Source organism: Etheostoma cragini, chromosome 13, assembly GCF_013103735.1.
Source record: "Etheostoma cragini isolate CJK2018 chromosome 13, CSU_Ecrag_1.0, whole genome shotgun sequence".
Taxonomy (NCBI): domain Eukaryota; kingdom Metazoa; phylum Chordata; class Actinopteri; order Perciformes; family Percidae; genus Etheostoma; species Etheostoma cragini.
In genome coordinates, this window is record NC_048419.1 from 20,177,692 (window position 1) to 20,205,640 (window position 27,949).

Below are 27,949 nucleotides of genomic sequence, written 5' to 3' on the forward strand. Positions count from 1 at the left end.
AGCAATTGTTTTCATTATCAATCTGGGAGCTGGGAGCAGGCCTCGGGGAAGACCCAGGACTAGGCTGAGAGATTATATCTCCAACCTGGCCTGGGAACGCCTCAGGACCCCCCCAGTCGGAGTTGGTTGATGTGGCTCGGGAAAGGGAAGTTTTGGTCCCCTACTGGAGCTGCTGCCCCCGCGACCCGATACCGAATAAGCGGATGAAGATGGATGGATCTTTTAATTATTTTCTTGCAAAATCAATTTAATTGCTTTGTCTATACAATGTTGGAAAATGCCTATTATCTGTAGCTTTATATGTTCAATCAAGAATCCAAAACCATATCACATGAAACAGGAAGGCATTACATTCTTGTTCTTGTCAGGCTGCAAAATTATTAATATAATTGCAGACAAATTTTCAATTAATTGACTAATCCTTGCAGCTCTAATTATCAAACAATGATGAAAAATGAAAGCCCAATGTGGTATTGTCCAATGGCTTGCCTGGTTCGACCAACAGTACAAACTCAAACAGATTCAATTTAGAAAATGAACACATTGTCACATTTGAGAAGATGAACCTCTTCACTTAGCATAAAACACACTTCAATAGCATGCTAGTGAGACAGATGTGTATTTAAAACACAAACATTTTTATTCACCAGTTAGTAGACTTATTAATCAAACTAGTATTGGCATTTATCAGAAATGTGGCCAAGAAAAATCCAGAGTCATAGAATCAATGAAGAAGTTTCATTGCATGAAATCTCAGGTTTAACTGTAACCACAGCTCCAAACTCTAAAGCACAACCCTGCAATTAAACACCCCTCCTTTATCAAATGACAGTGCCTATTTCTCAGCGCAATCTGAGAAATTCAGCAACTGATTTATAGCTTTAAATGTTACACGGTGGAGAGTGAACTCCAGCACCCTAAGAATAGCAAGAGCAGCACTGGTCCAGGTGTGGTTTATTGAAGGGGGGTCCCTAAAAGGACATTCCTTCCCAGGACTTGGACACCATATCCAAACCCCACCCTAACTACGATTTCTGCCACCAGAGCCACTAGTTATTCCTGGCGCTGATGATATGACCCACATTTTACTGCTTGGGGACATGCAGCTCTCCCTCATGTTCTCTCAGACCTGGCTGCCTAAAAATGGGGGAGGTTATCAGGGTCGCTCTCCCAGTGATACACTATCACCCAGAGATCAAAAATAGAAAAACGGATCTGCTGCTATTGTAAGGCATACACAAATTAAACGCATCCCCTGTTGGACCAAATGCTGTAGAGAGCATATGTTCATCTAAGGAGGAGGGTCAGTGTGTTGGATGTGTGGTGAAGGCTTCTATGGACACTTGAGTTGAGTGGGTCTAGACTGAATGTAGAGCATGTATGCATATGGTTGGGTATCATTTGTTTTTTTTCACGATACCAGCGCTGAAACGATACTTTAAATGGTGCCAATGACATAAATGGAACACAACAGTAACCTATTTCACCAGTCAATTGCTGTTAAACAACAGTGGGGTGGCAGTAGCTCAGTCTGTAGGTGGTTGGGTTGGGAAGTACAGACCAAAGTACAGTGTGGATTGGTAGCTGGAGAGATGCCACTTTACTTCCTGGGCACTGCCAGGTGCTCTTGAGCAAGTCTCCATACCCTCTCAACCGCTGGTCCAGACCTGGCAGCCCACTCACACTGACATCTCCCCATTTGTGCATGAAAAGGCCCTATGTATGTATGTATTTGTATGTGTGTATGTGTGTATGTGTGTGTGTGTGTGTGTGTGTGTGTGTGTGTGTTTCAGGCCTGTCTGTAGTGGTTACTAACTACTGTAATTTCCCTACTGGGGATCAAGAAAAAAAGGATAAATTAAAGTATAAATTAAATGAACAAAAAAAGAACTAGATGGCAGAAGGGTACTTTACAACAACAGCTTGAGTTTCAAGGTGCACTGGAATGCACTATGAGTTTGCAAATCCCATTGGTGTTGTGTCTTCGACATCTGTGGCAGTCTGCAATTAATTATTTTCATCATCGAATCTGTGGATTCTTTTTTCCATTTATAAACGGATCACAAAAATGTCAGAAAAGTGAAAAATGTCACATCTGTTTTGTTCGAACAACAAAAAATAATAAATTATCAGATGAAAGAAAGAGAAGTCTCAGCGCCTCACAAATGAGGAGCTAAGACAAAGCATGTTTGGCATTAGATGTTTAAAAAGAATTAAGAAAATGCCTTCTATACCCAATTTCCTGAATGTCAATGTGTGTGTGTTGGCTCAACGTGATTCTATAAATAAATAAATGTAGGCCAACAGTAAGTGAGTTTTTTTTAATTTTATCCATAGAACAGAAAGGATTTTTTATGATATAATCCCCCAGATTGAGTTTTTTCTTAATTTATGAATTCGTCTTACCAATTGTCTTCTTACAATGTTCAAAACAGATAGGATCAATTTCAAAGATCAGCCATCTTTGTTTTTGCTTCGAAGTGGCCAAGCGCTCCAGTCATGGTGGTAAGCTTTAACTAACCCTTTGCCTTAAAAACATGCAGTCCAGAGGACACAACGTCAGGCTAGCAGAAGCAGTCTGCTCTGTCTGGACGTGCTGTTTAGCTGCTGTATAATTACAGCCACAAGCACTAAAATACCTATTGTAGAAAACTACTCCGCAAAGTGTAGCAGGACAAACTGAGCAGCTCCTTTGGTTGGTAAATATTATAATTTTGGGACTTGAAACTACTTAGATTCTCTTTTCATAAACCCCTAACTCTTTGTTGTCACCCATGTTGAATTAGTCTTTTAAATCTTTACTGTTCACCTGTATTTTTTTAACAACCAGGTAAGGGTGACACTTCCTTTTCTGCCTCTACCTGCTTGCTGTCATTGTCAAGGATTACTTTCTGACATCATACCACCCCAGCTCGTTTAAACATTGTATCTGTATTAAAATCGTATTTGATTCTGTTATGACCACACAGCTTTATCCCAAGTGTGTCCTGCAGACACAAAGTTGCTATTGGTTCATATTTTCCCATCACTTAAAAGACAGTGAACTAAATATTTTCCAAATTCTAATCCTGTGTCCTGGTCAGGCTGGTTCCAATATGTATTTTTTATCAAATGCACAACAATTACAGAGTCATTGGCAATTCAATTATTATAGCTCAGACTCTTAACGCTGCTCCAACAAAAATGTATAAAAGAAAAATGTTAAAGTAAAACTGAGAATCTACAAAGGAGCTCGAGACACAGAAGCCATATTCTAAAGATGCAGCAAAACATATGAAGTAGTTCAGTAGTCCCCAATATACGCCACCTTAAGCTCATCAGTGTGTCCTCTATACGTCTAGAAAACTGTGACGCAACACTTCTCAAACAAACAACACCCACCTGCATGTCTTTAGTTGCAATCTCCCCAGGAGTCGGCCAGCTGTTGGCGTCGGCAAAATCTCCAACCTGAGCAACAAATTAGAGGGAAAAAAAGAAGCTGAATTAGCAGCAATGTCACGGTCTCTGGAAACAGATGTTAGAGCAGGCTATCCATGAAGACAGACTATGAAGATCAAGCCTTCAGTGTGGATATTACAGGGTCAAAACTGGGGATTTTACAGCATTACTTAACACTAATATTACAGAAAGAAGTTAGGAGATCTAAAAAAAAAAAAGAGTAAACAAAAGATTATCTTCCGAGGGAAGTCTGTGCACCTTCAAATTGTCATTGGTTTTGCACATTTCTCCTCGGTTGGCACCACATACTTAACACCAAATAAGTCTTTGGATCTGTTGATCCAATAGAGTAATTAAAATGTCTGCATTGCATGCAAAAAAATATCTGCATTTTCTTTACATATGTGCAGAAACAACTTTATCCATATGTTGCCTGTGATTTGTCAATTTCTGTCTTATTTCTGCAACAATGCACGTAACACAAGGACATTCTAAAGTTTATGGCCAGGGTGTGTCTAACCAACCTGGAATACAACAGCAGAGTGCATGCAATCAAAGGTGGGAAGTTTTGAACGACAAGCTTTGGGGAGAATTTGTTTAATTTATCTGCCGGCCAATGGCACTCCAGGAACTCACATTTGCATTCCACGAAGAGTGAAGGGAGGTTACTACACAGCTTCAGGCATGGCAGATAAATACCAGCACTCTGACTACACATACCTTCACTGAGCTCGGTAAAAACTCTGAACTAATGAAGATGTTCTGTTTGAATTGGCCCAGAGCTTATTGAATATATTTGCATAAATAAATACATTTAACAGAACATTTAACATGACTGTTTATTGTTGTCAATAAACAGTCATGCAATACAAACTCTAGTCATACAACCGCATTGATGTCATGAACACTCGCAAGTCATCAAAGGTGCTCTAAGCGTCTTGCGTGTTTTAGGCAACATTTGAGGTCACATACAGCAAACATCTATTCACTGTCCGCGAGCTGCCTGTCCCCAGAACACACTGTAAAAAAACGGTGGTCTCTGTAGACAGCCCTGGTTCTACAAACATAAAAAAGACGGTGTCCACTTGCACCACAAAGCATACACAAACAGTGTTCCAGCCAATAACCAACAAGAAGGATTTGGGGGGATGAGGAGAGAGGGGCAAGCTAGTCTCGTTTTGTTTGAAAATACTTTGAACTTCACTAAGAAGCAACTTCACCCAACATCGCTTAGAGCACCTTTAACATGGGAGTCTTTCCCTTCTCCAACATCCTCATCTCATCTGGCACTAACCAGGGAAAGAGAAGCTACTTTAGGTTTACAAGGATGTTCTACAAAAGTAAAAACAAAAACAAAAATGTAATCCACATTTCGATGACCAAATAATATTCTACAAAAATACTAGAATTTAATAATATTGTTTGTTAGGCTGATCAAATGGACGCACAAAAAATATTATTCCCATTGTTATTTTTTTTTCATTAATTCTGTCTTCTGATAATCAGAAAAGGACCCATGTTGGTACCGCTATCGCTTATTAAGCATTACTTAATGTTTAATGTTTCCAGTATCCACCAGTATTTTCTCACATGCATACACAGAATATTACCTTTCCTCCACGCCTGGCTTTGGGTGGGTTCCCTGCTCTCACCACCTTGGCGGGGCCGGTAGACTCTGTAAAAACACAATAAATATAGTCAACATTGCAAATCCATCAGCAACAGCACAAATGGAAAAGAAAGGAGGAAAACAGATTGGTTTTTAAAATTAGTTAGACTATGATGGTCTAAACACAGACAACAAAAAGGTGGGACATTAAACAAGTTTGTTTTCTCGGTGCAAGTTTGTATGTACCATATGTACTGACTTGCTTGTCTCAGTTTAATTTGTTTTGTTTTTTAACTACTTCTCTTATCTAACTGTGCAAGTACACTTTCAATAAATCATTTGTCTTTTCCTAGGATCACCTTTACTTAATATGCAGCTGTGGCATCAGTTTTAGATAAACTAAACTAGCAGGAAACAGACACTAGTACCATAATTTTTCTGCCCTGTCATTATTGTAACCAGGTAGATATACAACAGAGGCTCACTTGAGCAAAACAAAGAAAGTGCAAATCTACCAGAATGCATATCAGAACCGGAGCACAGTGATTTAACATGGGAGTGAATGATGGTTAAAAGCATGTCAACCAGGAGCACGCCAGACACTGGAAACACTGGGAAACTCATGAAGAAAATGAGAAAATGTCCAGGGTCGGGTATCACCTGAGGCCCCTCAACATGATATTATAACAATACAATATATAATTGCAATATATTGCAATTTATTACTTTTTTTCCCAACTTCAAACGTTTATTCTAATTACTTAAAATAATAAATTTAAACATTTGTTGTTCTCGCTTCAATTTTATTAATTATTTTTAATACCAAAAAGTTAAATCCTTGTGTGCAATTTAAATAAAAGCTTAATGCTTGTCATGGTGCATAGATGCAGCATTGCCAAGGAAATATCACAAAATTCTGCTGTATTGATGCAACTGGATTTTGTTGTGCAGCCTGGGTTATACAATGACAAATGAACCTTAATCCACATACAATAAAAAAAATATATACAATTATGAAACAAATATAGTTTCAAGCGGAAATTACAAACTTAGTATACTTTTTGTATTAAAATAAATGAAAATCACTTTGCTTGTAAATGTGACCTTGTATCCCTTTTGTAAAAAAAAAAGTCCCATGGGATAAAAATTTCCCTTTGAGTTTTTTTCTAACATTAAAAAAATTGAAATGTTGATGGGTGTAAACCAAGCCCTGGGTATCCTGCTCTGCCTCTTATGAGGTCATAAGGAGCAAGGTTACCACCACTTTCTCTGCTTTGCCCGCCCAGAGAATTTGGCTCATCATCAATCACGGCTTTCAAACGAGCAAAGTGGTGGTTGGTCTAAATTTCCAATTTAGGAGCAAAGGTGCTACTTGGGGGAGAAGTTACTGTCCAGCCCTGGATGTGTTTTTGTGCTTGCACAACACGCAGAACTTGTATCTGGAGCAGAACAGACCTTGACTGGAGTGTGTTCAAATGTCGAGTTTATTCATCAGCTTATGTTTGAGTAAACCAATTTTTTCACATTCCTATGACTAGACACAGAAGTAGATCATAAATAATAAAAGATCTGGGTAAAAGCTAAATAATTGCTGTATAGAAGAATCTGACGGAGAACCTGAATGTCTTGACTGGTTTTGACAATTGACAAAAGACACGAGAAGTCAGAAATCTTTAGGGGTTAAATACCTGAGAAGTCCGTGAAAGAGTGTGGCGGCCACGGAGGGGGATTAGTGCTAGCTAACATCTATACTGTATGGTGGTCTTACAATTCTTCAAGTAAACACCACAGAAACACAGGAAACTAAGGCTCTAAAATGTAGCAGTACAGTCACAGGAGGAAAATGTTCTCCATGCCCACAAAGCAACCAATCAAAACGCAGCAAGACTAAAAAGACAAGACAAAACTGTCCCTGAATTGCAACAGAAGAGATCTTCATCCACAGAGAGCTGCACTCACATGGTTTAGATTGTATTACATCTGCTCATTAATTCCAGTAATTCTTGAATCTTAAGTTTAGCTTGTTCTCATATATCATTTTAAAAGCATGAAAAGCAACTAAAAATATGTTAGATGTATTTATTTGTCTTGTCTGAATGTTGGCTGTTGTATATTTAATTTTCCCCAAGCTGGGTACATTAACGTAAGCAGATTCTGAGGCCTTTTGAGTAGAACAATACTGAATAAAAAAATAAAAAATGTAAAACGGTTCCGCTCTGGGATTTGGCTGTGTGATGCTAGTAGCAGCTTGGGCTGGGACGGTTACCGCGGTCACGTGACGCCTACCGCGGGTCTGAGCTCGTCACTGTCACCACTGCAAAAAAAACATTGGCCTTTACGTGTGCATGGCCACGTTGTGTTTAATGACATGGATTAATTGAATCTAATGACATGGATTGTGTCAGATGACATTGTGTCTTACATGGATTCAAGGTTTTCTAAACAAAACTTCAAAAGGTGGAGCAAATCCGACCTTTCGCGAGTTGGGGAGGGCAATGTTCCATGACACAAAACAACACACGGTAGAGAAATCAAAGACATTTCTCCGTTCTCAGCTGAGGTAGACACACTAACGTTACAGCTGCAGTGTTTACCATTGCATATCAGCCTAGCAACTTTCCTTCCGTTTATTGCTTTATCTCGATGAAACAGCAAGGTTGACTTTCAGCCTGTATGCAAGTTTTGGTAGCCTAAAACAGAGCGGCTTATATTGGGAAACAGTAACAAATTAGCAAACTGCTGAGTCGCCCTCCCTGCCTGCACTCGGGCTGCAACACATATACACAAGGTACAAGGTTCAAGCCTATGTTTTTTCGGGGGTAACACCATTCACTTCACTACCAGCAGTTTTGACAACAGATAAAGCCACCGTGTCTTGAGAAGCTCTAGCTTGTTTGATTGTTCACTTTTAACTCACTTTGCCATCTCTTTATCCCTTTCTCTCTTCCTCATAGCGGCACTCATACGCTACTCTCCGTTACCGCTCGCTCTCCTTGCACGACCACACGACACTGACGTCACTCACTTAAGGCACCCTGCCATTCTCGCTCTAACTTTCGCTACTCTCGTAAGGGGGTTGCAGTATACCGCACTACTTTCTTTCCAACAGTGGTGTGAAAAAATAGTGGCTACAGAGGTCTGGGAACCAAACTTCTCTCCACAACTTCAGAGTTCGTTTTCAAACTTGTAGTCTTCAGCCCCAACCAATGCTGACTGAAGTGACATCCCTTAAGATGAGGACAAAGTTATCAGACCTCAGACACAGCTCCCTCTGGAAACACAAAAGACTTTATAGAATTTTTTAAACATAAGCAGAACTACTCCACTTTAAATTTAGAATATTTACACGTAAGAGCCACTTCTTGATACAAAGCCTTCACTGAAAACGTTACACCTCTCGTGACCCATAATTTAATCATTTGGCATCTCAGAAATTTGAAGCAAGTCAACAACTTACATGACTTCTGAACTTCAAACTTAAACTGTTTATTTAGATTTGAGTCACAGAGTTGAGAAATGGTTTAACAGAGTACAGTTTTGACCTTTGCTTCATTTCGTTTGCTAAACTGTGTCATGGTCTTGTGTCCTCAAAGGGATTTTCAAGAGAAGCTTTGACAGCCAGAAGATTTTTCCGAAACATGGTTTCTAGAAAGCTAGAACTCACACAGTATAAAGTGCCAGTAACAATCGTAGAGGGGAGATCAAATCCATCAATGATCATGCAACCAGAGCCCACAACAGGGTGAGGGTGTGGTGTCCCTTGTCATTACAAATAGATTTGTTCAACATATATTTAGATAATACAGTATGATGATACAATATGATATCTGCAACTATAAAAGGTTAGTAAAGAACAACTAAAACCACTATAAAAAAAAGAAAGAAATTGATGTAAAGTGACATTTTCCCCCAAATGTTGCTCATACATAAAAACTAAATCACAGCTAAGGTTCAAAGATGGATAGCAACAGTTAAATATTTACAACTCATCTTGCCTTTAAAAAGGATAGCTCCGTTAACAAGTTCTTTCCAGATTTTCACTGAGCAGTGAGAGCAGATTTAGGATCCACAAAGGCAGCATTTGAATGTACTTTAAATGAGGCAACTCTAGAGTGTCTTGTGTTGAAAGTGCAGTTCAAGTCCGGATTCAAGTTTTTAATGCATTTCAGTCAACTGTTTGGTACTGTTCCCTTTTTAATTTGTTCTACATAACGTATTTGAAAAGAGGCTGCGTGAACTAGATCAGCACTAAATGTTTGCTTTGTGAAGCTGGCAGCTTAACTTCTTAATTGGCCTACACTTTACAGTTCCATAAAAAAAGCTTCTTATGACCCAGTGCCATTTTCAGTAGTTAACAATATCTCAGTCAGCAGGCAAGATGTTGCTTCAACAGTCTGCTGCCTATCTTAATCACGGCTGATATCACGTCAAACTACCATTCAGCCTACAATCACTAATGCTCATTTCAAAGTTCAAGGCTTTCTCAGGCTAATTTAACCACAATTCAGAATTTTATTTTCTCCCGCCTAAAAGGTATTCCTGGGATTTTACTAGCATTAACCCTCAAGCATTTTGCTGACCTGGACCTCCGACCACAACCAGGGCTGAGAAATCTTGAATTTAACAAACATCACCTGTTTATGGGGGCCATTTCAACCGTCAGATTAAGGCCAACCATAACATCACCTGGGTAGATGACAGCTTCAGCTAATTTATCAGTTACTTAATAAATGTATCGACTAAATGTGAAATTTGAATTTCCGCAGGAGCATCAAAATACACACTAGAGAATGGTGGGCTACATAGGCCCAAAAAAAGTGTAGTGCCCTTGTTCAACCTTCCACCAAAATTCTCCAAAAACTTCTTTATTTTAATCTAAACACCTCATCACAGCAGAACTTCACATTTCTTGGCAAAAAAATGTGTTTTAGTAGAGTTGAGCTCTAAATTGAATAAAACTATGTACAATCCACAAAAGGAAATCCGAGGAAGTAGTAAACACAGAAGGGAGAAAATATGAAGAAGATCTGGAAGCAGCATGTTTTTTAAACTGAAACAGGGGTGCATTGAAGCCAGTTGTGTGTGAACGCGCATTGCTTTTTATTACGTACACGTCTCTGCTGATCGGGTATTACCTGCGACAGACACTCAGCAGGACGCATCCCCCAAACGAGAGAAAACAAAGGTCGTTGCACACCGTACAGAGGAAACATATCGGTCAACCCCAAAACTGTAACAAATCTGTGTACACTGTATTGAGATTAAACTAGCCTAATGTCTCAACAATCAAACGAAAACAGGAAAGAAAACATAACCTCCCTGGCAGAAGTAAATATCTCATATTCTCACTTGTTACCAAACATTACAGGCAAAGCTTATTGGGATTTGTTCAGCATCTTAATACCCTCCTCACAAGGAGCTCACAAGATAAGTGTAAATAAACAGCCATATCTGGGTTAGGGATGCAACAATTAGAGATGTTGTTGGTACGATTATAGTCTAAAGAATAAAGTTTCACAATTATTCCGCATTAATTCATTTCACTACTAATGCATCACATGAACACTCTCATTTATTGCTATTGAAAGAGAAATGACAGTAACCGTTTTGAATGACCTTTTTATTTAAATTAATCTGAAATGATTAGAGGTAAATCAGTCCATCAGTCACCACAAACAACAGCAGTGCTGTCCAAAGTGGACAAGTTGGGTTAATTTCTCTGAGGTTAGGGGCTGGCTCGATACTCAATACTCTCAGTGACCGGCATCTGATTTCATGCGTGTAGCGCATGTGCGCACGCACACGTTTATGTTGTCAAGGAGGTTTAATAAGAGAAACACACACACACACACACACACACGCAGTGTAGCGGAGCCTTTACGATTAATTAACCGTGACATTTTAAAGATCGGTTAACAGTAAAATTCTGTTAATAGCTGCATCCCTAATGTGGGCCATGACACAAACTCCTTGGTCGGTCGGCCGCCTAACATAGAAACTCTGGCTTATGCAACTCTGTTGCCAAGTTGTGGAATCAGCTCAAATTCCTCAAGTATTTATCCGCACTTATCTGCTTAGTTAGAAGCAAAGTGTGAACAACAGTGGTCTGAAAATGTTTCATGTCACACAACCTATTGATGGTATGCAGAAGTTTCTCATTTTCTTCTTGATGAAGCGTAAAACACAAACAAAAAGGTTCCAGTGATTTTGTATTAGTTTCAATTGTGGCTCAAACGATTCCTTGAGTAACTCAAATAATTTGATTACTAAAAATCCTCAATGCCAAATGATTTGCTCTGTTTAATCAATGTTATCAACGTATCGCTGGCCGACGCATGCCATGAAGACTGACGGTGCAGATTACAAAATGAAGAAAAAGCATAACAGCATAGTGAGGGGCTAAGAGAAGAGACAGGCGGGAGAAAATGACAGAAAGTGTCCGAAGTTTGGATTCAGTTCAAACGTAATTCAAATTCTGTACAGAGTGTCTACTGAAAATTCTAACTAATTTACCACAATAATGGCACAACGTCAATGTTTCAGCAATCAACAGAAAACAATGAGTCTAACTTAATACCCATTCCACAAAGCCAACCCGACAAAAAAACAACAACCACCGAGTCGTATGGATGATGAAACTACAACAAAACACAACAACTACCAAAATCAAAGACAAGAAAATACATAGTGGTGTCCACAGTTTGATCTAAAGACTATCCCTTCAGAAAAACAGCTGATTGTTGTGCAACATTTTTGCTAACTCTTTCTGCATGGAGAAACAACTGGTCAACAATCTGCTAGCATCAATGTCACAGAGCTGTGTGCCATTGTAATCAAATATATAAAAAGGAAAATAGGTTGAACATAACTAGTATTTAAATATAGATCTATATATAGATAAGGTTGAAACTTGTAGTTCTGAAAGTTAAGTTGCGCAACTTAAGGTAATGTTTAATTTTTAAATGTTTAATTTATGCCATAGTTTAATAATTATAATTTTAATTTATACTGTTTATTGATCCTTGGTGGGGAAATTACAATCTACACTCTGTTAGTAATTACTACACACAGGTAGTACACTACACAACTGCAGTCGTAATGGCCAAAATTTAAATAAACTGAATGATGCATCAAAAGATTCAATAGAGAGGTGCAAGTCACATTAGGAGAAAAAAATGTCACAAGTTGCACGAGGAATGTTTTATGAAGTAATACTTTTGGAGCCCAAAGCCAAATGTGAAAATCAGCTCATCATGCACCACATTCTGACAATTTACAGACGACATAAGTGTTATTCACTGTAAAGCAGTTCTTTCTTTTTCTCTTCAGGGAAACTGACACAGAACACCACCGGCTATGAGCCACGCTTCAAACATAACTACATACTCCTAATTGAATTTAGTAGTCCGACACTGCAAAGAGCGGACAATCGGTGGTTGTTCAGTGATAAAAGCTCCGCCACATTATGCTCATCAGCTGAGCCGTGCACTACGATTCCCCCACTAAGGGAACATATGCATCATTCACAGGGCTGCTCGGTGTTCAGTGCATATCAGATGATAGTCTAGAAGGTCAGAGGAGAGCCTCTCAGGGCCAAGACTCCTCAGGCAGTCACACAGTCAGACAAGACCTCTTGAAGAAGTCTTGCCTTTTCGGGGCTTTACATTTGTTCCAGTAATTTCTTTCAAGTAATGACTTAATGCAGTTTGCCTTTGCTGTAGCCATTTTCCCTTGACCTTTTAATTTCATTTAGTCCTTTAAATATTTCCCTGAGATTTCCTGGCTTCACAATTTTTCAGCAGCAATTCCTTTTTTGTTCCGCTGCAAAGTGTTGGTCTGCTAGCTACTATCATCTAATACAAACAAGTTTACTCAAAAAAAGTATTTGGTATAAAGTCCCTGCTCCATGGCTACAATTTAAAAATACTAAAAGGTGGTGACTGATTAAATCCAAACACCCAAACTGCAACAACCTGTGTACCGCATGTGTTCACACTGCAAACACGTCCTGATAATTTTTAATAACCAATATTAGGACTTGAAACAGAAATTTCCACGTTGTTAAAAATTTAAATTAGGTAGCTTACCAACTACTATAAAAAAAACGTTATTCCAGTTGTATCCAGAGATACACATAAGACAGCAAGAAATAATAAATTACAATACAGCTACTGTACACCTTTAACATATTTCAAGATGTACTAAAATGGAAAGACAGAAAATCTACGCCATTTTGCATTGCAGACATCACAAAATTCAAATGTCAAGAGCGCACACCAGCAAATTAAATAGTCAATAACGTCTTCAACCAAAATATCGCTCATCAGTCTAATCTTCACCATGCTTATGATCCCACAACAACAAAAAGGTTCTAAATGAAACTAAGTCCTACAATTGTCTCACTGCTTTGTGGTAGTGGTGCACGATATATCGGCCGCCGATGTAAAATCCGCCCATATGGTCAATATTTCATACATTTTAGTTAGTTAGTTAGTCGGTATCTTTCCATTGTCAAAATAGGGCAGATGTGTGAATCATTCCTACGTATTTGACGTGTGTGTAGGCTTAGACGTGAGTGTGTGTTAGATCTAAATCTGATCTGTCAAGGACAGTAATATGCTTAACAGCATCTACACTGCCGAAATCCGAAAGAAGAAGTAGTGAGTGAATGTTCACATTGGTGCATGACTAGTTGGGATGCACCGATGTTAGTGTGGGATTTAGCATTTCAAATGATTATTTGACCAAAGCCCCAATACAGACATGAAACCACTTTGAGTACAGGGAGTTGTCTTGGTGTTATGTGCTTTAATGTACAAGAGCGGGAGTCCATGTGCTCCAAACGTATCCCCAAGCTGCATGAGCAGAAAAAAAAATCTGTCAGAATTACAGAAGAGGAAATACATGAATCCTTCCAATAAAACACTGTGCTTACATGAAAAAAAAAGCTTTTCCATATTTATACCCCGTATAGTAACACCATGACTACATGTCTACAACCACCTGAAATGTCAAAACAAAATAGAATTTAGTTTAGCTGTTAAGGATTTACTACTGCTTAGATTACTTCTGTTTTGATTAGGTAGTCTTTTCTTCCATTTACGGACAGTCAAGTCACTTAGGTGGATTTACTATGGTAAAAATCATAGAAAGGATTTATGCTATTTAATATTTACGAGAGTTAGATTTCCTAGAGGCTGCATCTGTTCTGACATCACATCTAATCCTGAGCTGTGATTCCAGAAATAGCACCAGTGAAGCAAGTCCCGCCCAAGAAGATGGACAAGCCAACTAGTGTGCAGGACTTCTTTGCCACAAGGACGTACAACTTGAATGTATTCATTTTTTTCCTGGCATTGTCATTTGCTGGTTTTTTTTTTTTTTGATGTATGTGTGTGTACTTCTAACGTTGTTGGACTGGTAAAATAAATGTAAATTCAAATCAGAGAATTGTCCATGTCTAAAGTGGATGCACTTGAGTCTATAAAAAGGTAACAATAATAAATGATAACCTTGTTTGAATGGGTTTAGCTAAAAGAAAATGTTGATTTTGTCTATACTACTAGGTAGGGCTGAAGTCAAGCCCACCTTTGTCGAGTCCAAGACAAGTCCGAGACCAGGACTAGTCGAGTCCAAGTCAAGGCCGAGTCCAAAAAGGTCTTATGCATGACAGTATCAAGACAATCAATTTGGGATATTTGCTGATATAAAAGCATAAACAGTGTCAGAACACCCAGGATTTATGAGTATAGCTATTCCCCTTGATATCATATGGTGACAGCAGTACTAGTACTGAGCATTAGAACTGATACTACTACAGTAGGTACTAGTACTGAGCATTTGAACTGCTACTGCTACAGTAGGCACTAGTACTGACCATTAGAATGACTACTGCTACAGTTGGTACTAGTACTGAGCATTTGAACAACTAAATTACAACCTAGCTTCACTCCAGATGTAGTGTAGAAATTAAGTGATCAGTATTACAGAGTGTAGCCCTATGGTTGGTTTATGGCTTCCCTATAAAGTATTGTATTCTTTTGTTATTTGGACGTGGGTTATTAGGAAATACGTGTATTTTCAGAAAACATTAACATTTGGTTAAACAACAACAAACTAAGTGTAATTTAACATACGTTTGTTTTATCTGAGACAAATTGCAGAATTTAAAAATAAATCCATCAGGAAGAAGTTGTTTAGGGAACACACACACACACACACACACACACACACACACACACACCTCGGCAACGTTAGCTAATGTCCGCTATCATACAAACGGGCTAACTATCGCCGGTTAACTTTTTTATAAAGTAACAAAAACCCACCAATGTCGTGAGAGCAAAGCTTATTTCATGTAATATACAATGGCTCAAAAGGAGCACCAACGCCACAGGTCGTACGTTACGTTATGTTACGTGGACGCAGATAATGGAAACTCCGAAGGCAGCCGTCATGTTTACCTAACGCTAGTAAGCTAGGCAAACGCTGGTGCGCTAACGTTAGCAATCATTGGCGTAGCGTTAGCTAGCTGTCTAAACTTGTAAAAAGCCGAACAATATCCCCACCTGAACTGTGTTTCACTTTTGCTCCAATATTATCATCAACATAATAAAGACACCTGGACTCTGTCGAGACCAAAAGCCATATTTGGCTAGACCAGTGGCCGAGTCCGAGACAAGTCCGAGTCCCAATACTACCGAGTCCAAGACAGGTCAGAGTCCATGGAAAATGGTCTTGAGTCCGGGCTTGAGTCCAAGACCGGACTCGAGTACTACAGCCCTTCTACTAGATACGTATACTATGTTGAATTTTGACTAAATAACTCAGACTTTTAGTCGACTGAACTGAATCTCGACTAGACAATACAAAAAAACAAAAGTATGAACGAGACTAAAACTAATTTTAAAAAAAACTATAATGACAACTTGACACAAAGACTAGACAAAAACTAAAATTAAAACAGGCCGCCAAAAACACTACCCGTCATCCCGTCCGGCTCCTGATTCGTTCCCTGACCTAACCTATTTGAAGTGCAGCGACTCCCAACGTCTTTGAGTCTGGATATAGAATGATTAGTATCTTACCCGCTCCAGCTGATTTATGTGCTCTATTACGTCCCTATAATGTGGACTACAGCGTGCAGTTCAGTGTGTCTTTTTTAAAATTAAATCAGAAACAGAAAGCAAAACAAAGTCTTAACTCGTCTTAAAATGGTCATGAATCAATACTTGTAAGAGCAGCCTACTTCCTTGTTTACTGATGCATTGAAACGCTTGGTTAAGATGTAACCTTGATTCTCTGAGTAAGACTATTTTTCATCTATATCAAATATTGTAAAATCTCGTTCTCGTGAACCCAATCTCCTGCCTCGACTCGTGAGCTAAGTGTCTCGTCACACCCCTAATTGTGACTTACCTTGTTTGACATGAAATTGATACTCCATATAAATTCTGAATTAACAAAACAAATGGCAGCTGGATCAGCCTTACCTGAAATATGACTTGACACACAGACAGCAGAGTAGAAACACACCAACACAGCCACATCAATGGTAAAAAATAAAAATAAAAAAGTCTAAATACTTTTTACAGCAGTTAAGCTGAGAAAATGTGTTGTGTACATCACTAGACTAATATAAAATGTATTCTGATTTTGTTCATGATGTACATAATATTTTGAAATACATACTGTATGTAGCGGTATGTTTCGTTGGGTTAGGCGCTTCCCCAAACAAGAAAATGATGAGATGATGGGATCTAAATGTAAAATCGCCATCGCACAGTGACATGAACACTGAAAGAGTCGTTTACCAGTTGACCCAACACCCAGTATGTAGGGACTCATTTTACTCTCAAGTCCACCAACACCATCTCCTCTGTCAGTTCCTCCCTACTTCACTCCAATAAGTCACTCTTATTACACTGTCACCTCTCTTTTCCTCCTGCATTTATTCCCTTTGTTGTCTTCACAGAACTCAGAGCCAGTTGTTGCAGCCTGCTGTGCATGGCTGACTGCCAGAGGATAACATTAACCCTAACCCCTCCCTTTGTGTCTCCAATTCTTATTTTGTAGGCTCTATATGAGATCAGTTAGCACATAATAATGCTTTACTGCTTCCTTTTAAGTTAGATTAAAAACACAGCAGCTGCAGGGGAAGTTGCATAATGTACTGTTCAAATGCTCTGGGTCAAACATCCTTTCCATTTTCTGTTATCTCCAATTTCACCACCCCAACAGACGCAGTGCCCTCTCTTTTTCTCAGAAAACTCACTACAGAGCACACACCTCAGGTGGAGACCGAAGACAAATTCTCATGGGTTCCTATGGCCTATAAATAAACCTTGTGCCACGTCGGCTCTGCAGTCTTAGCTAAATGCATTTGTAGTGTTCAGAAAAGGGCCCAATCCTCTCTTCTAGTTTGCTACGGCAAGTAGATTTGTTCTACTCCCTTTGTGTATTTTATCCTTATTCTGAGGTCACATTGTATTTAAAAATATTTACTTATTCAAGGTGAGGGTTGAACGCTGGGATTTCCCAGTTACTGTTGCAAGTTAAGGGGGGGGCAGCTCCAAAGAAAGGCACTGAAGATTTTACTTATTATAGAGAAACAGGAACTGATAAGTGATAACCTTGTAATGGTTAGTTATTTCTCACATTCAAAATCTAAATTTTAGTCAGAGGGAAACTTTATCAGCATTGTCTAGACGTTTGCAGTGTGATGGAGTTCACAGCAGAGCACAGTGACGACAGAGAGGGATAGCCTTTTTGCAAGTACCAAATATGGAGGAAACGACAGTTAGACCGTACGCCAGTAGGCCTGCATGCTACACATCATCATTAAGGACTACCCAGCTTCACATGATCAGTGTGATGACACCCCCTTGCAGAGTAAGAAATCAGACAGCAGAGGGCCAACAACAACCTGTGCATACCTTACCCCAGCAACAAGGGCTAAACACATTCTAACTGGGCATCAAACCTCAACGGACATGGACCATGATGATGATTTCTTTTTTGAATTTGTTTATTAATCCCCAGTGGGGAAATTACAATTTACACTCCGTGTACACACTTTTTGTTAGTAATCACATACAGGCCTGAATACACACACGCTCAGGGCCTATACATGCACTAACGGAGAGATGTCAGAGTGTGTGGGCTGCCAGCTGAACCAGCGCCCTGAGTGGTGGGGGGGGGGGGGGGGGGGGGGGGGGGGTTCGGTTCCTTGCTCAAGAGAGCCTGGCGGTGCCCAGTAGGGAAAGTGGCATCTCTACAGCCACCAATCCACACTCCGTACTTTTTGGTCCAAGTGGGGACTTGAACCAGTGACCCTCCGGTTCCCAACCCAACTCCCTACGGACTGAGCTACTGCCACCCTAAAGTCAGTCCTAAAATCCATTCTGGGATGCTTTTCTGTTGGTTGTTAAAAACACATTTCCGCTCCATCTTGCTGCTGTGAGTTTGACATCTTGTCCTGCTTGGAGCTAAAACATTATGACAACTGTCTGCAGTTAACAACTCTTTTTTAACTTTTTTTTAACTACTGACTCAAAACTGACGCAGGGCCATTTTGCTCAATATCTAAATGTATAAAAAGTGTTTTAATTCAAGTTTTGTTAAATGCACATGTCGGCAGGTATGATCTTTCAAGTCACTATAACAGTGTTTATTATGTCTAGTATATCTATACAAATCACAGTACAATAGATGATTTGGTACTTTTTATATTTATTGCCCCTAAACAGGCCACAACTGGGCAAAATTAAGCATTTTAGCAAAAATAAATAAATATATACACACTTTGTAGAGAAAATAACGTAAGTGGCATGTGTGTGTGAGTAATAGAGCGAGGGAGAAGTGAGAGAGTGGCAGCAATTAACTTCAGAGCCACTCTAGAGTCATAGTGCCTATATTTTCTGGACACACACACACAATTTCATAACGCCATACGTGTGTCCCGTAAACTGACTCGCTTGTGTTGTTCGTTAAGTGTCCGACTATGCACGCTTTCGAACACTACCTCTGATTGGCTCAGTATGAAATTTTACTCAACCAATTGTCAGCATTTATGCGCTTATCTCATGCACATCCGACTAACCAAGAAAAAAAGAAATTTCAGCAGTAACTGTAACCAATCAATTGGTAATCAATCAGAGTAATCAATTGGATTACTAATTTCTGAAAAAAGTAACACCGTAATTTAGAACGCCGTTATTCCCATCACTGCATCTAACACTGACGTAATAGATGATATCCATATCCTGTTGTGCACAACAACTGTTCTTAAGGAACAGCACCGCAAAGAAAGTTCTGCCGACTCTGTGAACTACACATTTCCTTTAGCTTCTTCACAATAAAAGCCTTCTAAGTTGAAAGTAAAATAAATCTGGCATTGGAGAGAACAAAACAGGAACGCAGGAGTGAAACTGACCTTCAAACTAGAGAGATTCAGTTACAATATAGACAGTTGAACACAAAGATTTTTAAAAACAGCTTCCTCAGTAGTCGAAGCACAGCTTTGCACAAGACAAAGCTTGATTTGGGGCAATCACACTGTCCTTGGATGAAAAGGGTCAAAGTTTACACCGGAGCACATTTGCTGTTCACACAATTAAGAATCCTTGCCAGCTTGTTTAGAGTGAATGCATAGACTCACATCACACATCCACCAAGAATTAAACTGTGATGCGTTTGTTTTTAAAAGACCGCTGTCCTGTTAGGCTTTTGTAACTTCACGAGACATGTTTAAATTTAGATATATTTTTTTAAATCCCCCATTCCCTCCATTCACAGATATCCTCCTTTATGGAATAAGAAGTACCAGCTACCTCTTCCTGATCAACAAGGTGCCGCCACTGTATTTCAGATTGACAATGACTCATCCACTACTTCCATCAGTGTGCAGGTCATTTAACCAACAAACCCGGAGTCAAAGTAGGCAAGCACTTCCACAGAGCTTTGTTTTGATTAGTAGATACTATTAGCAACGTTTCTCTTAATGGATACCTGCTAATTAATACACATTTTCATACACATAAAATAATTCCCACCGGAGTCATGAATTGAGTCATTTGCATCAAACACCAAACAGTCCACACCCTGAGCCCAGAGGGATGTGCCGCTATCATCGAGTCCAGACACAACTCTGAGACTGATAAAGAAGCTTGAGTTGGACAAATTAAGACTGTGTGTGGGATGAGTGGGTGTGTTAGGTGTAGATGGTGGAGTGGAGTTACTACAAGACACTAAGATGCTACCTAGCTTAAACTTCTCTCTCTATCTGCTCGGAAAGCCTCAAATCGCACATAAACGCTAAGCTTCTGTTTTGACAGATGACGCTTATTCATATATCGTTCATGAATTGATTAGGCGATCTCTAATATTTTCAAATCATCCAATCCAACTGAGAGATCGCCGATAGGCCATCTAAAGGCCAGTCTTACATGCTACAACACGTAATTGGACAAAACGTATTAGGGATATCCGGAGCAGCTTTCCCTCGCTGTCCTGCCTTCTGCTTGGCTGACGTGCTGATGTGCTTCTGTGTTGCTAGCGCCTTGCTTTGGTAGCTCAACGCGGTTATTTATTGTCATATTCTTCATTACAGAGGCTAAGTAGCCACTTTATATTTAAACCTAACGATACACTATAAATATAAATATAAATATAAATGATGTTTATTTGTTGTGTTAGAGGCAAAGGAAAGCTCTGTGTGTCAGCCACCTTAACCAGCAAACAATCATTCAGAAGCAGCTGCCTTTACCGCATCAGCACTCTTTACAGGTTCGTGACCTTTGCCGGGTCCGGCAGGTCGTAAAGCCTAGCTTTAAGAGTTCGATGGTGTCGGTCTGCCTCTTCCCAGCCACAACAAAGAGGACATGATTCAAAGAGCCGTAGGCCATATGTGGGACAAAAGTGAGTTGTCGATGCTAATTTTGAAACAGCTACCCCCGAGTAGAAGAGACTGCTGCAGGAATTCAAAGCAGCTTCAACAACATCACGCACACTTTGAGCCCTTGAAATCCACAACTTCATTTAGAGCTGGAACAAAGATATGCACATAGTGGAGGCTTGTCCAAAAAAAAAGAAAATAATGACACTTCACTTTAAAAGCCCAGATTCCACATTTATAAGCATTATTTGAACTTTATTTTATAACATACTAATGTAGTTTAAGCAGATATAAGCGCACATGAATGCATTTGTCAACAACTCATCATGTGGCTGTGGACCTAACGTATGACAATAATATGCAAATTTAAGGAAAAGTTATAATTGATACATCCCTCACATTGATAAAAAAAAAAATGCTTAAATCACCCTTTATCTGTGCACAGCTACATTAGTGTTAAAACCCTTATGCTAGATGTTTCTATACTGCTTAAAACATTCTAAATAATAAAAATGGAGAAAGAAAGGTGTTACCAAAATCATAGAAACTTCTCTTAAATTCACAACTCCTGATGTTGCTCTTCTTAATTTTAGTCAAAAAGCTTACTTATAAAATTACTCAAAAGTCATGTTATATAAAGTGTGACCAACCCTTTGTCCAACCCAAAGTTTTAAACAGAGAGGACTGCATTTGCAAGTGTTGCAATATGCTAAAAGAATGCTAATGCTTTGAGCCTAAGCTACATTTATTAATTTTCCAGACCTGCCAGTCAGTCCAGACTTCTAGCGTTGGCTGTCAACATGTAGTCTTTGCAACAGCAAAAGAATATGAACTGTCAAAATGGCAGGGTGCCTGATGTCAGTGCTTGTGTGGTCGCGCAAGGAGAGCGAGCGGTAACGGAGAGTAACGTATAAGTGTCAATGTGAGGAAAAGCGAGAGGAAAAAGCGATAGCAATGATGATGTAAAGTGAGTTAAAAGAGAACAATAAAACAACCTTATGAAAGCTCTATTGTCGATAAAGTTAAAAAAAAATAGTTTGCTGACAATGCCGAGGGCAGCCGCTTTGCAGCACAGCGGTCTTAGCCGCTGAGCAGACAGAGGGCGACTCAGCAGTCTGCTAACTTGTTGTTCTCTCTAATATAACAGATATACGCTGCTCTGTTTAGGCTACAAAAAGTGCATGGAGGCTGAAATTTCCCCGTGCGGTTTTGTCGGGATTAAGCTAAAAGAAAAGTCTGCTAGCAGCTTGTCTAATGTGCAATGGTAAACATTTCAGGGATAATGTGTCCATGTCCACCTCAGCTCAATGGACTGTCCATCATGTGCAAAGCTCAAGTGACGAGCTACATAAGTTTCTCTCTCCATAAACTCTTGAATGCAGGATAGAAGACAGTCAATGACAATAACTACACAATGATTATTGCTTATCACAAGCAAACAGTAAAATGTAATTGTTGTAGTAGTGGCACGTGACCGCGGTATTGAGGTAATGTGGTAACCGTCCCAGGAGTCGAGTCAAAATGTAGGTTGAATTTATGTACATGAGTTCCAACTTGGTTATTTTCAACTTTAACTCGCCGAGCACCTTCTTGCCAGCAACCCATCTAAGTTTTACATGGATTTTCTTTTCTGCCTGGACTTTTTAACCATGTCGACTAACTGAATGAATAAAATATTCAGTTAGTCATGTTCAAGAGGGCCTACTTATGAAAAAACACTGGTTCGATTGTTTGGTAGTGACCTTTATGAACATGGCAGGCCACAGCACTGCTAGCATTCATCACTAATTCATCATTAACTTCCTCTGGGTCCAAAATAATTTGACTGTGAGAGGAACTGAGCCTACTTGTTTGTTTTTTTTCCTCACAAAGTGTATTCAGTGTATTGCACACATGAACCATGACAAAAAACAGATGGGTATTACTAAACAGAATTAATGATTAAAAAAAATGAGAATCGAAGTCATGAAAACAAAAAAAAACTACAACTTATCAAACTCCTTCCTGCCGTTAACCGCTGCAGCTGAGCAGAATCACCCCTTCTCTTGAGGCCTGGCGCACCCACTCTCTAAAACTCGCTGGACATTCATGAGCCTTGTAATTTTGCTTATCAAAGCTCAATATTAAACTCAAACTCACAACCAGAAGCTAATACCTTATCTCATAGAAAGGAATGAGGCGTTAAACAAGAGGTGGGTGGTGAAGCTAATGCTGTTTTCACTTGGTTTTATGGTGGTGGCAGGATGTACTACAGATTTTATGTAATTACTTTCCCTTTTTTTACACTTATGTGAACTTATGTAGATAGGTTTTTAACCCATCGCTTGGACATATTAAAGTACATTTTGTGCATAACGTTTATTATTTCGTGTTCAAGTATGTGTGTTCGTCAAGAGAAATTACTCTTTGATAAAAAATAGTTAAAAATAAAAAAAGAAGTAAAATTCAGCAATCCAATTCCAGACTATAAAGCCAGCTCTGAAGTGACAATTGAAGCAAGCTGGTGACATTCTTGCCACTGTATCCTTTTAGCTAAAAATGATTACTTCCACAACAATTAACAATAAACCCAGTCAGTGGTGGCATACCTGAGCTCACTGTAAAAATGTGCTGCTTATTCAGAATCCAAATCCATTTCGGATCACTCCTACTTTGTTTCTAAAACAAGCTGCCGGGGCCGTGGAAATACGTTTTCAGGCATCAGCTGGTGTTCTTATCCAGGACAGAAGTCCAGGGTCTGTTCAAGGACACACTGAGTACACATGACTGATTAGAGAGACGTCTACCTGTTAAAAAGACTCTACTTCTTACTTAGTGAAAATCATTTTGACTAAAATGAAACATTCCAGTACAAGAACTTTCCCGAGCATACCCTAACCCATAACTTTAAAAACAGTAAATATTTTGCTTATTTTAGACTGTCACATGTATTTGCTTTGTTTCAATGTAAATTATATTTTTACAAACTTAATGCCTCTAATGATTATTGAAATTTAACGGAGAATGGAAATTCACTCTTTGAGTCAACTGCTAACAAATCATAATCACAAAACTTGTGAAGAAAAAAAACCTCCCAAGTACAGGGTTCATACAGGTTTGACCAGAGAGCTTCTAGCACTTTCAACGTACCTCAACCAAACGTTTTCAGACTCTCAAAGCTTTTATCATCACAACTGTTCATATAAATGCAACTGCAGAAAATCTAGTTTACATAATTGCTTTACACCCGCAGCAATCAATGTATATTGTCACTTTGTTTATTTTCCCAGCTGTTCATGTTAAGTCTGTATGTTTTGATCATCACCAAGAAACAAATGACTACAGGATTTTTCCATTTCAAATATTAAAACATTTTTGGTTTATCTGAGTGATCTTGTTGAGGAAACAAGATTGTTGAAAAATCAAGCATTTTTCAAAAATATATTAAAATTCAAACCCGTTCCTAACATAGAACACATCAATAATTCCCAAACTTTAAAGACTATGTTCAAGCTCTGTAGTAGGGTTGGTATAACCGGGTCAAAAAGGGGGTTTGGAACCACAATTACCATCTAATCAAGCCTGGTATTTATAAAAAATAAAAAAGAGCACTCCTGCATGTTTGGAGCACATCCACCAGACCAAACGCACCCAGACTGGTTCAGATTCAGGGTACAGGCTGTGCCCCCAGAATCTACGTTAGTTACACGCAGCAAACAACCAGCTGGCAAACAAAAGGACAACAGAAATCGCTGGCGTGAACCATTATAACATGACTGTGCAACTACGAAGCGGACACTGTCTAAGAAAAAAAGCACACACACATGGTTGTAAGACAAGAAACCACGTTGTCTTGCTACAGAGCAGAGACCTGTCTCCATGTGCACCAATATTAACCACTCCACATTATAGATTAGTGTGATCGTGTATTTTACCAAGCCTTATTTGATTTGAGAAAACTCACGTGCGTATTTGTCTAATGACAAAACATAATTACTCGTTAAAAAAGAAGTTAGCCGGACAATTTAGATAATGCAGAAACCATGACGACCCTCTGCGCTTTAGCTTCCATGCTAACAATAGCTAGCTGCGTGGACAAGCAGAACGGAGCCCGGTTAGCGCCTACAATACATCAGACGGCATGACAACCGTCTTATTGACCACGAAACAACCAGCCCAACTCACATAGGGTAACATCAAATAATATCTAGCCTCTAAAGTTTTCACGGATCCGGCGCAGTTGACAAGCTAAGTAACTAGCTAGCTAGCAGCGCCCATGCCTTTCTCTCGGGGAACACGTGGAGTGAGCACGTGACGTCTCACAACAAGCCTACTGCCTTTTTATACATTAAACGAGATGTTTCATGCTATTTAATGTTTCAGTGTCAAGAAGAATCGATATTTAGGACGGTGACACGTTTTACAGAAGATGAAAATGAATGCACAATAGCAACTTGGAAGCTAAGCTAACATCTGAATGGGAAGGGCTTGACGGCGCACTAGGCCAAAGAGGACTCGGGAGTCGGTGTGCTATTGTTAGCTAGCTAAGCAGCATCTACACAGCCGGCCATGGTCGTGGCTTTCCTTCTAATTGATGCAATGTGAGACATGGGCGGACGTCTCGTTAATTTGTGGCGAGACCGTGTTTCGAAAACCTGCCAAAACAAACGTGTTTACAATAGTAAGCACCAGATTAAATATTTGGCAAACACAGGGAGCGTTTGACTGACTGGGTGGCAGCAGCAGATGAGACACACGGGAGGAAAAACATGTAGATGAACCAGGCTAAACATGACATTTGAGCTACTCAGACCTTAAGTTGAAAAGTCACTACAGCAAGCATGACCGGTGACACTGCTGTAATTAACATGCTCTCCCTCCCAGAAATACACCAGAACTTGATGCACTAAAATGAATATAGTTGGTCTGGTGTGGTGACACAGGCACAGCAACTTCTATTGTACAACACAACGTGTTCATAAATGGGCAGAACAAGTATGAATTCATTCATTAGATTTTAAATTACGATAAAAGCGTAAGCAGAAATAACACAATTTCATTTTACATATGTAAAGTTAATATAGCTTAATCTGTGATTAAAGGGGTGCAAACTGCCTATGCATATGGATTTTTTAGCCGACATTTTAGGGGGAAAACGTTTTGGAGCATTTCAGTTTTTTGTTAAGGGTGTGATCCATTGTGTAACCCGCCACCCATAGGTCCACAACTCCAGGAATAGCCATTATTAGCTAAATGAGGGGGGCTTTCACTCCAAATATATCCAGCTTGCAGTGAGCTACAAGAGGGCGACCACAGACTGGGCTTGTTTATGCACTCACTTGACTCTTGGTTTCAACAAAACGCCATCTGATCCCCCTATGACAGCTGCTCGGTCATTTTGTGTGACCACACCTGGACGAACAGACACCGACACACCACTGACAGACAGTAAATTCAACATGTAGAGAGGGTACAAACCGTGGTGTGCTTGTCCATTCATGTTGACCACGGTCCCCGCACTCGTTTTCCTAGTCCACGGGTTCACCTTGGGTGGGGGAGCTTCAGGAAACTCCTTTCTGCTTTTAACACCTTCCTCGTTCTGCTTCTCTTCGCTTTCACAACCCCCTTTGCTCTCCTCTGTCGCCTCTTTGGAGGTTTGCTCCTCCGTTTCGGGGGTCCCTCCCTGCCCTGGGCTGCTGCCGCCGCTGCTACTGCTCCCCTGCTCGGCGACACCCGTCTGCCGCTTGGCCCCGTCGCCTCCCTCATCCTCCGGCTCACCGCGGATCACTTTACCGTGCTCCTCCGCTTTTGAAAGCGGGTTGCCAGGCAGGAGAGCCTCCACCTGAGTGGCCATTTCCCACCGCCGTCTTTCTCCCCCCTTCAGGATTACCAGTCCTCCCCCCGGCCCGAATTCGCCTACAATTTCAAGAAAATCTGAAGTTGCTCCGCGGAGTCTGGCGCTCCTCTGTCGCTGCTAGACCAAAACAGCTTCAGTCTAGACGCAGAGTAGTCAGCGCCGAATTAAAACATATGTAAAAAAAATAAAGAAACGTGTCCGAGGGCCTCGCAGAATTACAACCTTATCTCCACCACTACCAGCAATATGGATGATCCCCACCACGCGATAGAGGGGTACGCGCACGTACAGTGTACAGGGGGAGTAGCCACGTAATCCCGGGAGCGCGCTTTAGGGTCAGGTCGAGATGCTGCTTTCAAGTGCTTCCTCGTCCTAAAACCTCCTTAATCCCATTATCGGAAGGGCCACTTTTGATTTTGCGCATTCAAGTAATTTTAATCACGAAATGTATCATGGAGAAAGAATACATTTTCTCATTAAGTTATCTGTTTAATTTAGTATGATTTAGTGTTTAAAAGAGAAATCAAACAACCCAGTTTTGAAAAAGTAAACGAGAAAAGGCTCACTATGCTAGGTATTTAACGCACCATATTGTAATATTTTCTGAAGCAAAAGATCTAGATAAATTTAACTATAGCTGCCCTCAATACAAGCTTAAATAAAAATGCATAACTAAATAATTTTAATGATTAAATAAAACACATATAGTCTTTGACATTATATATAAATGAATACCCCCAACCAAAACCGGCAGACAGTCGACCACCGAGAGCCTGGGTCTGTCCGAGGTTTCTGCCTAAAAGGGAGTTTTTCCTCGCCGCTGTCGTAGCCTACTAAATGCTTGCTCTTGTGGGAATTAGTTGAATTGTTGGGTCTTTGTAAATAAATAGAGTGTGGTTAAGACCTACTCTATCTGTAAAGTGTCTCGAGATAACTCTTGTTATGATTTGATACTATAAATAAAATTGAAGTAAATAAATAGCACATAGACAATGTGCCTTCATTTCACACACACAGCACAGCAACACATTTGTTACATGTAATGTTACACCAGTCTTATTGGTTGAAGTATTAAAATCCTTTACTTAAGTAAAATTGTAAAACCAAAAATGATTATTTATATATATATACATATATATACATATATATATATATATGTATATATATATAC

General features: G+C 39.7%; 1 protein-coding gene across 2 annotated transcripts in view; it reads right to left on the minus strand.

The window, feature by feature from the left end:
* Positions 1–27,049, minus strand: part of larp1 (La ribonucleoprotein 1, translational regulator) — a 49,687-nt gene extending 22,638 nt beyond the window's left edge. Inside the window, exons 1-3 of one of the 2 annotated variants that reach the window (XM_034889278.1) lie at positions 26,400–27,049; positions 5,049–5,113; positions 3,382–3,447 (exon numbers count right to left, since the gene is read on the minus strand). In XM_034889278.1, the coding sequence (XP_034745169.1) occupies positions 3,382–3,447; positions 5,049–5,113; positions 26,400–26,775 (507 nt within the window). In that variant the 5' untranslated portion in view covers positions 26,776–27,049. The remainder of the gene's footprint in view (positions 1–3,381; positions 3,448–5,048; positions 5,114–26,399) is intronic. The other variant, XM_034889277.1, reaches the window with a different exon arrangement.
* Between the last annotated feature and the right edge of the window lie 900 nt (positions 27,050–27,949).